At 40.9% G+C, this 13,634-nt stretch overlaps 1 protein-coding gene across 3 annotated transcripts in view; it reads left to right on the forward strand.

Moving 5' to 3' along the window:
- Positions 1-13,634, forward strand: part of coro1ca (coronin, actin binding protein, 1Ca) — a 37,531-nt gene that overhangs the window by 16,397 nt on the left and 7,500 nt on the right. For all 3 annotated transcript variants that reach the window (XM_005473336.4, XM_005473337.4, XM_003451646.5), the window contains 2 exons: positions 2,246-2,442; positions 12,431-12,553. In XM_005473336.4, the coding sequence (XP_005473393.1) occupies positions 2,246-2,442; positions 12,431-12,553 (320 nt within the window). The remainder of the gene's footprint in view (positions 1-2,245; positions 2,443-12,430; positions 12,554-13,634) is intronic.

Here is a 13,634-nt window from a genome sequence, read left to right on the forward strand (position 1 = left end):
GCAGTCACGCCATCACGTCTGATTTGTCTAATTCATATGGTGCACATAGTTTATTTCCACTCATGTGTTTTTGATCTCTCTGCACAGAATAAAGTACAGTCGGTTTGACTTTAGAATATTTCCTTTAACTCCACAAAGAGAACATTTGATGACCTCCCCTGTACCCTTGACGATAAGTTTTGACACCTCAGTATATATGGATACAGATGTGGTTTAACGACCATTTGAATAATTTCCGGGTTTTTCCAAGGGTAGTCGGATAGACACAAACCACCCTCACTAACTTCTGATGCACACCCAGTCATTTTGATCTTTAGGCAGGCTGAAATATGACAGAAACCACTTGGTTGAGAGTTCAAGGGCACATGTAGGCTTTCATGTGATAAAGAGTTAGTCATATTTCAAGTGCCTTTTTTTTTTTTTTTTTTTTTAATAAGTCAGGTTGCTGTCTTGCGTACACATATGGCAAATACCTCACAATGTGTGCAAGGGTTTCCTTGTATTTGTTAGAAGAGATGCATAAAAAAAAAAAAAAAAAAAAAAAAAAAAAAAAGGACAAGGTTGAAATAATAATCATATTATTCACCTGTAATTAAAAGAGCTATGGGCAAATAAAAGCCTGCAAATCTGCTTCATATTTTGGTGCCGTCAGCACATTTTCCTCCAGGGAGGTATCTGATTTCAGTTTCTACTGACACGCAGCTATGTGACAAACAAAGCTGTACAGGTACGCAAACAAGGGTTGCCTATCACAAGGTTTTCCTGTAAAGTGTTGACCCAGATTGCGATCGCATTACTGGGAAAAACACCCCTCCCACCCCATTTAAAAAAAAAAAAAAAAAATTTCCCCCCTTCTCCATTTTTGACAAACATGAAGAGTAATTACAGCTCATTATATAAGGTTTTGTGAAGTTGCAGAATAATTACCTTTGGTTATCTTTGAAGGAGATCAATGTAGTTGATCAGCTCTTTCCAGAAGTAATCAAGTTTGAGTTTCCTACACCAATGCACTCCTGAACCAGATAAATGTAGGGAGGACTCCTCCAAACCCCTGTTTTGAGCAAGATTACAATTTGAGATTAAAAATGTAATTCCATTTGAACAAATGAGCCTCTTTAGCTTTTTAATAACTTATTCATTCAACTAGTTAATGACATTCTATACTTGTTTTACGGTAGATCTGGGCTGTTCGGACACTCCCACAGCTCAACAGGACGAACTTCCTGCATGTGTTGTGATCCTTGTCCTGTCGGAAACATGCCACACAAGTGTTTCTCGCTCATAGTCACTCTTTCCTCCTTGCTCGTTCGCTCTCCTTCTCTCTCCCTGTCTCTCTCTGCACACAGTGGAAAACCACCTTCAAAACATGTCCCACATCCTGTGCCGTGCTTTAGTCGTGGTGATTCAGGCTTTGAAACTGTTCCCATGTGCAATATTAAAAAAATAGAATAAAGGAGTCAGAGTCCGAAACCCACCCAAGAGTGTTTGCCTATCTATAGGTTTTGGTAAGATTGGACCTCATTCAGTTGTTTGTCTGAAGTTGGATGGCTTTCTATTATCTTTGGAAGTGGTTTGTTATTGTAGGCAGAGCTGTGGAACTTAAAGCTTTTGAATGAGCATGTTTTCCAGAGTTCCTTTGTCTGCCAACAGATTGTCTTGGTAAAGATTTTAGCTGAACCAGCCACAGAGTCTGTTTTTGTTTGGATTGGGTATGTCCTATTTTTCCCTCTGAGAAGTGGCTCTTTCTAAAAGTGTGCCACAGATACATGCTGTTAGTATGTCAAATGTTTAATGTTTGGCACAATGGAAGATTTAGGAGGCGGGGTGGGGGTTACAGCTACCCACTGGAAATAGTTTAGTCTTTAAAATCTCACGAAACACATTTTATTTTCTGTTCCACAGTACATTTTTGGAAGTGCTCACCTGACATTAGAGAAACCATGAAATCATATCGTTATATTTCACTGTAGCCTCCTCATATTATTTAAAAAAGGTGATAAATCTGTCAATCTGAAACATGCATGTGACAAACTCCTCTTTCTGAGGACCAAATGGATACAAGGAGACTGTGCATAGCGACAACTTCAGACTCTTATCACATCTCTGATGTTCTCAGTCTGTTATCACAAATGTGCTGAATGTTTTCGTTGGGTGTCTCACCCTCTCAAACCTCTGCTGAAATGAATGGGTTTAACATCACAACGTGTGTCTTTAAAAAAATGTGCTCTCTGCCTTTTTTCTGCAGATATGAGACGAGTTGTACGGCAGAGCAAATTCCGTCACGTCTTCGGCCAGGCGGTGAAGAATGACCAGTGCTACGATGATATCCGGGTCTCGAGGGTCACATGGGACAGCGCCTTCTGTGCGGTCAACCCCAAGTTTGTCGCCATAATTATTGAGGCCAGTGGTGGTGGAGCTTTCCTCGTCCTCCCTCTGCACAAGGTGAGTCTATTATGTGTCGTGCGCCCTTTGGACTGGGCTGGGGCGTGCAAATGGAGTGAATTGAATGTGTAAGCATTTTTTTTAAAATTTTTTTCCTTTTTTAAATCGTATTCTTTATCATACTACATGCTTTCAGTGCTCCCTGATTATATTTTGAGTAATATGAATGTAAAGTTGAACTATAAACCTTTGGATTAATGTTTAACATTGGGTTGTTTCACACAAGCCGCGCGAGTACAATGGAAGCTACACCAAACCCTGGAGCAAACGGTCTCCTGATCCTTGCTTCCATGTTAGGAGTCACTTCCTTTTGGGCTGGGCATTTGATGTGTTTTTGGATGTAAACAAATTAGCAGGGTACATGCCTCCCCTTTTGTTTTTACCTTGTGTCATAATTAGGTTAGTTAAGGCGCAATAGAGGTCCAGTGTCCTGGCATGTCCCACAAACCTATTGGCTGCTGTTATGTTTGATAGTGGTGAATTGCTGCCTGCATGTGTTTGTTTGTCAGTGTCAGGCAGTGGCCAAGTAGCAGGTCCTGACATAGTGACATAAGCACTGCAATACTGTTGACAGATCTACCCTGGACCTGTAATTAGTGTACACCACTACACTGCCATGTCATATGAGCTAGCCCTGGCACTGGAGACCAGATCCTTAGGCCTGTCATCACACAGCTTAACACCTCTCAGCACCTCATTCAATACAAAGCTTGTACTGGAGGTGGGCTGCGAGCTCGAACCGGTTCACACTCCTCCTGGGTCCTCCTCTTTCTGTGTCTGTGTGCTACTGAGCTTCCCTTTGCATGCCATGCCGCAGTACAGTAATGGTGTGTCTCCCGAACAAAGTCTACTTTCACTGCTGAATTAAAAAAAAAAAGTTGTCAGTGAGGTCTTTCTGTACAGCGAAAACCTCTAGGCAGTTTCCTCAATTGAGACTTTCAGATCTTCCCACGTATTTTCTTGTAACCCTGACAAACTAGTCCTTCAAATGTGAGTCTTTTCTTCATAGAGCAGCCCATGCTTTGAGGGCCTGGGGCTGAAAGGGGAATTATGTTAGTTAAGATTTGTATGTATGCATGTTATAGATACTTTGACATGTATTTGTGCCACCAAACCTGTTTTACAGATTACCATAATGGGAAAAGACAGTTATTAGGACCTACAATTAACATAAGGATTTAAGCTTAAATTATTAATTTTTTTTTTCCTTTTAACTTCTATTTCAAGTCTTTATGACCTTACTATTCTCAAATGATTTTTTTTTTCTGACAAAGCAGGTCCATCTGGAAATCTCAGTATAGCCTCAGCTGGCAATGCAGGTCTCAAAAGTGGGACAAGTCTGTTCTTGCAAATTGTATGACTAGACTGCAGAGCAGTGGATTGGTATTAAAGACGTGATCTCTGCACTTAACGCCATTGCTAAAAGACTACATGGAAATGGCTATTTCTCAGTTATAAATGGATTACACTAACTTTCGGGTAAATGAGCCTGTTTTTCTGTGTTCTCATTTATGCAGCTCTGCTTTGTGGATAAAACTCTTGAGTTTCAGTTTTTTGGGCCTCATTCCACTTTTTTTGCAAGGGTGCACATCCTCTCAGTGTCCTCGACCTCCCTCCCCTTTGCATCTCTAATTTGAGGGTGCATCTGTGCGGCTAACCCATCTGCCTGTGCTGTGTGGCTCCTAGTCTCTACGGGAAGCCAGCTGCTCTGGGCCTTTGTCCCAATGCTTACTCCCAGTACAGCCCTTTGTCATTACTCCATTTTGGCTACACGGGGGGCAGCAGAAGTGTGATGATGCACCTTCCCCCCTTTGTAATTAAGCTATAAGTAACTGTGCACTGTCTTTGTTACTGTCATGCAAGCCCACAGATGGGGGAAAAAACAATATTTCTTTTGTCCTCAAATTGCTTTTTTTTTGGGTATATAAAAAGCATCACCTAAAATTCAGATCTGTGACCTGACCTCATGGGGGTGGCTCTTTTGTGTGACTCACTAGGTTGTGGGTTAGTGCGGCAGGCCGCCCTGACTCAGCACAGCCACGAGTATTGTTGCCTCTTCCTGAGAGAAAAATGAGATTTATAGAGAGGGGATCAGATGTCTAGCTTTGCACATGTCATTCCCTTCCCTCATGCTTTCAGTCTGTCCCTTTCTCGTTCTTAGCTGGATGCCTGCTAATTTATTCCCTGATTTCCATATGAAGGAAGTTGTAGAAGTGAATACAGCAGCTAGCTCGTAATTGGGAGAAAAATCCTGATGGCTCCCCTCTGGTCAGCACGAACGAAGAGGGAAGGATGAGTAAATTGTTACTGTGGATTTGAATTCATAGTCCTTTAAATAGAAATCTGATTGGTTCATCCTATGGTGGGAGTGTTATAAAAAAATCCTGCTCTATAAACACTTTTACCCAGCAGCACCTTTATTTTCTAAGCACTTTACAGAAATCAAATTTGGAGTGTGGGTTTTAAATCAATGTACCATTCATTCACTCTGCTGAGCCTGTGCCTGTTAGTAATCCCTGGGCATTTCTACAGTGACACGTTATTTCTCCTCTGTCTAATATTCACTAGGTTTTACTGCCTTTGTAGCTGCTTCCTGTGTCTTTATGCAAAAATGCACTGGGTGTGCATGATATCCCAGGGTCTTTCCCCATACTTTGGTCATTTTGCTTCTGCCTTTGCAGCTTCTGCCTCTCAGTCCTGCTGACTGCAGATTTTACCATATATGGTCATTCACTGCTCCCTGCCTGACAGGCTTCCAAGACCATTTCCTCCCTGCCCTGCCATTGGCTGCTTCATGCAGTGTCAGTACACATGTGAATTCTGGGATAGGCCGAAATATGAAGAGCGGCCAAGATGAGAGAATTGGGTTGGAGTCAGATGTTGTTTCTGTCAATGAGTCACTCACTGTATCCAAGTGCCGTATTTAAATATTTTAATGTGATAATCAGTGTCACTCCTGGCTTCTTTTTTTTTTTTTTCTTTAAGTAGCAAATCTTTAAAGAAAATTTAAATGAAATCTTTTTTAGCTATTTATTTAGTTTGCTGCAAGAAAAGACGCAGCCATTTCTCATCTATCTACATCTGAATGCACCAGCAACTTAACATATATTCCAAATTTGTTTTAGCAGCTTTCAGCCAAAAGTGCAGGACTCTGTCACAGCATGTACTCTGCTCATAATAGACGTGAGGAGAGTCCATCCCTCAGGGGGTGTAAAATCTCTGTTTAGACGTACTAGAAGATAATGGAAGCTTTGATTTTCATTTGAGTAATCTCTGTCACCAAAGATGCTGCAAAGATGCTGGCTGCAAAAATATATAATAATAAACTCTACACTATCTACAGGTATGCTTGCTTAATCTGTTCAATGAAATATGGCTCTGGTTTACAGCCAGCTTTGCATTGTTCCTGGCCTATCATTCAGAGGTTGTAAATGTTGGGATAATGTTCCGTGTGTAACAGAGCCGCTGTTGCTACTTACTCCTCAGCTGTTTATCTCTACCTTAGCTCCTCACCTCAGCTTTATAGGCTGAGACTTGCAAAAGTGGAAATTTCCATGAAGCTCTTAGCACTGGACGGCATGCATGCAAGACCCTGTTAGTGGTGTGCATGTGTGAATCACATGTTGAGTTGCAAGGAGAGGAAGTGTGGTGTGCAGGCCTTGTATGAATGAGAAGAATGTCCTCTTTTGCCTTCAGGGAATCTTGTTCATGCATTTTTTTTTTCTTCTTTTTTGTGTATGTTTCAGTGTTGTGCTTTGTATCCGTCGGGTGTGATTCACCCTTATTTTCTGCAGCCTTACTTGTTGCTATGCAACCAGTTGTTTTCTAGGCCTCAGACATTCCTCTCAAAGGATTCAAATGTCTGTAGTGTAGTTATGGACATGTTAGGTATTCAACAGTGAGCACAGCCGCTTGCTGCTCGTGTAGGCGTGGTTTATTCTGGTGCAGTTTCTTGTTCCTCACAAAATGCTGACTTTTTTTTTTTTTTTTGTTGCCGAGGTGTGGACAAGTTGCCTTATCACTGTACACTCCTCTGCTGAGGTGTTAAGGTCTTATACCTGCCTGAATACACAGGGCCTAAAGGTTGGGTTATTTACTGATCAAAGGTGCTGGGGATTACTGGCATTATACATCGCAAGTCGAATAATCTGTTGACCTATACCTAAACCCGAAATGACCCAGCTGCTTTATGTTGTTGCTGAGATATGGTATTGGGTAGTATTTACAACTGCCACGTGAAATGGGTTGGGCAGCAAGAAAGGGCCAGAACACTGCTAGTTAGCAGATATAAAAAATTTTTTTATTTTATTTTATTTTTTTTTTTGGAAAGCATGCCTCGTCGACTGTAAAAACAGCAATAATGTGCAGAGTTCTCTAAAACCTCAAATGCACAATTTCTAATTCACTGCTGTCTCTCATGAGGCAAATGGTGTAAAATAAATGATCTGCTTAACCAGTATAAAAGTTGTCATTCATATATGCAGTACTGAGCCAGAAGGCTAGCCACAAACTATAGAAAGCAGGCAGTTTCAGGGACTCGAAGCAGAGTGGAGTGAGGAAATCGGCTGTAAAAAGAATTCTCAGAAGTAGATGGTGTAGGTGGAGAAAAGTGTCCAGTCTATTGATATTTTTTCTCAAGCTTTCAGAGTTCACACTTGATTGAGCATTTGAATTAGTTGCCTTAACCAATAACAACCAATTAGCAGGCAATGGGGATAATAAAGTGGTTAGTACTGTTGCTTCATGGCAGAAGGGCTCCCGGTAAAAACCTGGTGGCCATCTGGGGGGTTTCTTTGTTGAGTCTGTATGTTCTCCGTGTGACTGAGCTCTGAGGTTACTTCAGCTTCCTCCCACCATCCAAAGAGTTGAATAGTATGTTTTTTGATTCTATGTTGGCTGTAGGTGTTAATGTGAGCATGAATGTGTGTTAGCCCTGTGATTAGACTGGCGTCCTGTCCACAGTGTGCCTTGCCTCTTGCCCAGTGACCCCCAGAGTATTCGGACCCTGAATTGTATACACAGTAGAAAGGATTGGTGGATGGATAGTTGTATTAAGTCTTAAGGAATATCTGTTCACTCTTGCAACCAATAACAGAACATTTGCAAGTAGCTGCGGTTTGATATGGAAAGTTGAAAATGGCTTTTAAAGGTGGATGAGCATATAGATGTAGTGGAGGAATGAAAGTAGTAACGTATTAACAATTTTCAGAGCTTTTGTTTTAAGCCTGCAGGTGGGGGGAAACACAAAACAATGCATTTTCACAATATGAAACTTTTAAGATGCACACAATAGGTGTACTGCTATACACAGGCAATCCCACTGGTGCTTGTTAATTTCCCAATTACTGATGCCCTGCTTCATGCCAGCTGCATTCCTGAACTTGTGTATCATGCCATCATAACTTTCTGCAAACTTGAGGCAAGCCGCTTGTGCTCGCTCCGCAAACCCTGAAATTCCTAATTGTGTATATCAGACACAAACACCATTAACACCTCAAAGGGTGTTACATTTGACACCCTAGCAGCCCACTTGCTCTCATTAGTCATACTCATAACAGAGCTGCTTGAGGCTGAGGTGTGGAATGTGAAGAACGCCTGGCTCTCTGGTCGAACTGTCGGCCTCTTCTGCCCTGCCTGGGTTTTCGGGAGTTTAGTCGAAGTGTTAGTGGGACTTCAAATTTCACAGTAAATTCGAGCATAAAGTATGGATTTAACTTATCCTGTTAGTAGAAAAATGATAAGGTATAAACATCAGTTTCGTCCACTGGTGGTTCTAATCTTTTGGAGTTTGGTATTCATGCTTCTGGTTCCATCTGAGAACCATTTCTTACTGTAACATGTAGTTGGTATGAGTATCTGTTCATGCACATATTTTTATGCATTAAAATGGCTCAGATTTAACCCTATAGTGGACATGGATCCATGACCTGACCCCACCACTTTTTAAACTTTGATTATTCTCCATTGCAGACATGGACACAGACCACTGGAGAACTGAGTGCCAAGTAGTCATTGCTGTTATACTACTTTGAAATTTGCTTGAAGTCCACAGTCAGTGGCTTGTAATGCAAATTCTTAGTCCCAAAAAACGGCACATTAACACAGACGTCTACATGAGCCCTTACACACTGAAAAAATGAACTCTTTTCCGCTAGCACCGACTCAACTCGACAATTGTCTACTTTACTGTACTCTGTTTTAGCTGTTTTCCGATACAAGGACATGGAACTCAATGTGGGTGGGGTCGTTAAAGCAAGGTGGCCCGAAAGTCCCGTGACGTAAATTGTATCTGACACAAACACCACAACAATGGATGACACTGACGCGATGTGTATCTGCACCTATAGCTTTTTGTGTTTGATTCTTGTGAAGGAGTTGCTCTCATGATTCATCCAGTGACATCACTCCTTGGCCAATCAGTGGCCTGCAGTCTGACATTATATTTTCGGCTCGACTCAGCTTGCTTGAAAGCCCGCCTCTGTAGATACTAACACGCACCTGTTACCAGGTACTACCACATAATGGAAAACACTAAAAAGTGAGTAGAGTGGAGTAGGTGCTTTTTAAAAAAAAAAAAAAAAAAAAAAAAAATAGGCAAAATTCTCTCATAGAGCATAGGGGGTCATATTATGCTCAAGTGTGTGTTGTACAAATTAAGCCCTACTTAACAAATCAGTATGGCCCAAACACAGAGAGCTGCTCTGTCTGTGTGTGTGTGTATCTGTTTCTTCATAAAACACACCAAGACGAGGATCAGACGAGACTCATAGGCTGTAAAACGGGTAGCACAGGCGGGAGGCGAAAGGGCAACAGAGACTAAAGGGGCCGACATGTTTATGGATTGATCCTTTTTGCTTAGCAGAACACAGGAGTCATAATATGCAAAGAACTTTGTAGTAAAGTTATTATCAGGATGTTGTAAAAAATCCTTTAAAAGGCCTCAATTGATTCAAAATGCTGCAGCAAGAATACTGACAGGGAGTAGAAAGAGAGAACATATTTCTCCTATATTGGCTTCTCTTCGTTGGCTCCCTCTTAAATCCAGAATAAAATTTAAAATACTTCTCTTCACGTACAAGGTCTTGAATAATCAGACCAACATTTATTATTAACTTCAGTAGCTTAGGACAAGGAAACCAGAAGGTCTGAAACAGTTTTGTTCATTTTTTAGCTCTACATATTTGTTTTTGGACTATTCTAGTAGCCTTGAATGATTCCCTGTGCAGATAATCATTGTTTATCTGTTACTGGGCCTTCATGCAACGTCTCGGTTCATTCTTTCACTGAAACAAGCCCTTATGGCTGTTCTTCCTGTAAGGCCACCTGCCTTTAAGTCCGCTTTCTTCCTATTGTCTACCTCTCACTAACAGAACATAAAGTAACTTGATGTTGCTGTTCAAACTGCTACCAGAGCTTTGCTAAAAAAGAGTTTAGAGCAGTCTTTTGGCTCACAGGGATTACTTGCAAGTATCCTGTTGTTTAACTTTGGCTATGTTTAATATGAGATTACCATTTTAAAGAAAAGCATGATGGGAAATGTGTGCTACAATTACTAATTTACTGTGTATTGTTATCCAGCTCGATACTACAGACATATGGACAATGTCTTCATGCCCTCTTTGTAATGCTATAGTACTAGAATAAGTGAAATGCAAATGGCTCTGAACTGTTGGGTTATCTTATCTATGTGATCGGTTTCTTTTCCAAACTTGTTTATGCAGTTTCTGTTGAAACACCTGGTCATCGGTCCATGTCCTTCCTGCTTTACATCCTGTTCCTATTGCCTTTGGGAAGCCCTGTCCATGAATACATTTAACTGCGAGCTAATACACATTCGCATGTGATGAAATTATGTGCACAGAAACATCCTGGTTCAATTGAATGTAAGTTACTAAAGAAAGAGAGGTGTATATTTTCGTAATGTAATGGTAGTGTTACGTGGCATAAGCTGGTAGCTCACAGAAACCTATTGACAGTAGTGTCAAAGTTATCTTATTGTACACTAGGCTTCAGGGTGGATTTGAGGGTGTGTTCAGTAGGGTAAGGTGTTGGCACGATCTTGTGATTTTTCTTATTACATGCACACAGACACACACACAGAGAGAGAGGGCGATCATTATCACATAAACCAGACTTTGATCACTAAGCTTGGAGTTGGAGTGTGTGTCACAGCCCAGCTTTGTGTCAGGTGACAGCATGGGTACAAGCGTGGTATATTTCACATAGCACAGAGACACCTACTGTGATATGTACAATTGCATATTTGGATGTGCAGCCACTGCAGGTCTGGCCTGGCCCAGAAGACACTTGCATCAATGTGGACCTCTAAAATGAGTCATGTTACTAAAGGAATGCAATAACAGCAAGGTTGAAGTGCCATCTCATGGTCTGTGCGAGTTTACGCCAGGGATATCTAAAGACGCACAGGCCTACACAGCAGGCAAGCAGCCTGGGATCCAGACTACCATCCTGTAATGTCATGGAGGCTTAAATGTCAGAAATGTGTCCAGCAGTCATACATCAGGTTGGTTCATAGTGGTTATAATTAGAGTTTATAAAAACAAAATCTGTTTGCTGTAAATCAGAAGTAAAATGTTTATATTTAAAAGCTTTAAATACATTAATTGTTTAGCTATAAAGTCTGTAATGTACAATTTGCAGTCTACTTTAATGCCTCAGTGGTCCTGACTCTTGCAGCCAGCACTCACTGACTCATTACAGAATGTACGGTTCTTGGATTTAGTAGCTCATGTCAAGCCATTCTGTGGGCAGTGAGGGACTCCTTGTATTATACGAGCCATGATGCTTTAAATAGGTCTGCAGCAGAGGGACTATTTCCACAGTAGGTGACATCATTTCTATGGCTCTGCAGTGGCACAAGGGAGTCAGCACAGACTAGGGTGTGTCACCCAAGCTTTAGAGCATAGGTCACCTCGCCATGCAGAGAGATCACCTGGTTCTCTGGACTCACAGGGTTTAGAGGTGAAATCCATCTGCAGTATGACTTTAAGGATGTGCAAGTGCATACATTAGACATTCATTTGTAACCTTCTAGTCAGAATTGTGTGAGAGCTTAGTAATGTTTGATGTGGGGCTACTATTTAAAAGCAAATTGTTGCACTGTAAAATTAAGAATCTCTTGGCATGTTTCTACTGTCTACTGACGTCACTACTAACTTTCCTTAATTACTATGGGTAGTCCAGCAGGAGCTAAATCTAATCAGTTTGTTTTAGACACAAACTCAGATTGCGGTAAAACCCAAGTGTTTTCTGTTTGGTTCTTTTTTTTCTTCTTCTTCTTCTTCTTCTTCTTTTTTGTCTATGGAAATGTTATAAATCAAGGCTGGCTTTAAGCAGTTTGGTTTTATTTTTCATGCTTAAATTGTTTTATTGAGCCATGTAATTTGACTTGATATCTTAAATTTGATTTCAGTGATGCTGAACTAGGATTGTTTTTTGGTTCTTCCATTAAAAGAAGTCTCTGACTCCACACAGTTAATCTTGTTCTTTGTATTTTCTCACCAAACTGTAATTAACTGTACACAAGGATAGTTAAGTGTTACCTTTAAATGCATTTGTTTTAGGGGAGGAGGGGAGGGGGGGGGTGGTTGTTTCCTCACTCTACAAATTAAAAAATTAAAATTGAAATTGTTTTATTGGGTCTGAGGGTTTTTGTTTGTTTTTTTTGTTTGTTTTTTTTTTAATTCATAATTGCTCTGGTAGTCTGCCTTCACTGCAAATGTACATATAACTCATTTCAGCCTGCATCAGTCATTAACTAATTTATTTTTTATGTATACAAGATAAATCCAAAGTACTTTTTTTAGATTGGAGTTTGTGTGAGATCTATGAGCTGCTTTTTGCAGGTAGGATTTAGGATCATCCTGTAATTGTCCTGTTTAAAAATGCACTCGCTCCTTCAGCATGGATAATGTTCTCTAGACTAAGACTAATCTTATTACTCTGTTGTTTATCTATGTTTTTACAGACGGGGCGCATTGACAAATCCTACCCCACAGTGTGTGGTCACACAGGCCCGGTGTTGGACATTGACTGGTGCCCCCACAATGACCAGGTCATTGCCAGCGGCTCAGAGGACTGCACTGTGATGGTAAGGCTCACCTCACCCATTACACCCAGACTCAAACCTCCTCGGGTCAACAGGAGCATACATTCTTTAGATCATAAGAGGCAAGAGGCTACATGCTCTTATTGCGAAAGGCAAGGCTGCTGTTACTCATGAATGGTTGCAGGCCTCACCCTCTGGATTAGATTAAGCTCAAATATGTGTTGTAGGAATCAGAGCTGGGGAATGATTTAGCTATTTATTGAGCTGAGGTCACTGACTTTTTTCAGGCTGCTGTTATACTTTTCTCCATATGTCCTTATTTGGTATATAATAGGCTGGGATAGGCTTTCAGCCTGTTTAGATGGCAGCCACTTCCTCACCTGAAAGGTCTGATTTCCTGTTAATCCCATGCTAAATCAAGGCAGTATTTATTTGTTTTGTTTGCAGAAGTGTGAGCCATGAAGAGAGGAACTATTGCTGGTTCCTCTCTTCATATCATAGAACATGTGACGGTAAATTTCACAACCTAAATAGACTCTCTGTGACGTTTAGTTTAGATTTGGTAGGAGTGGGCGGGCTGGTGTACACAGCAGGCTGATGGACCGTAACCTAGACAGGGCATAAAACATTTATTGTAGATTAAGGAATAGATTTTGTTATCACAGAGTACACACTGGACATCAACGCAGCTAATTTAATGTTAAAATGTGCTGGAGTGGCCTTTATTTTCTTTTTAAAATGCTGCATTAAGCGTACCCATTCTATTCCTCTGAAAGTACAACCTTTACAGGATGCCTGTGCCAGGCACCAAGCACTAAAGAATGTAAGGAAAAAATCTAACCTCAAATTCTTTTCATGCAGCAGTGTTATGACAAAGTAGATCAGATGAATCAAAGTAATAATGTTATAAATTGTGTTAGTGAATAGTAACCAATCAGTGCTTGACATCCTGAAGTCTTATTTAGCTGGTTTTGAGGTGAGGTAGTAACGTTGCTTTTTTCTGCATATCTCTTAAAATTTGAGTTGGGTTTGGCCCTGCTGAAGGTCCCGGCTTTCAACGCATCTGGTTTTGAACATGTGAAGTTTCCATGTTCTTCCTGGGTTTGTGTGGGTTTCCTTTGGT

This window comes from Oreochromis niloticus, linkage group LG12 (genome assembly GCF_001858045.2).
Source record: "Oreochromis niloticus isolate F11D_XX linkage group LG12, O_niloticus_UMD_NMBU, whole genome shotgun sequence".
Lineage (NCBI taxonomy): Eukaryota > Metazoa > Chordata > Actinopteri > Cichliformes > Cichlidae > Oreochromis > Oreochromis niloticus.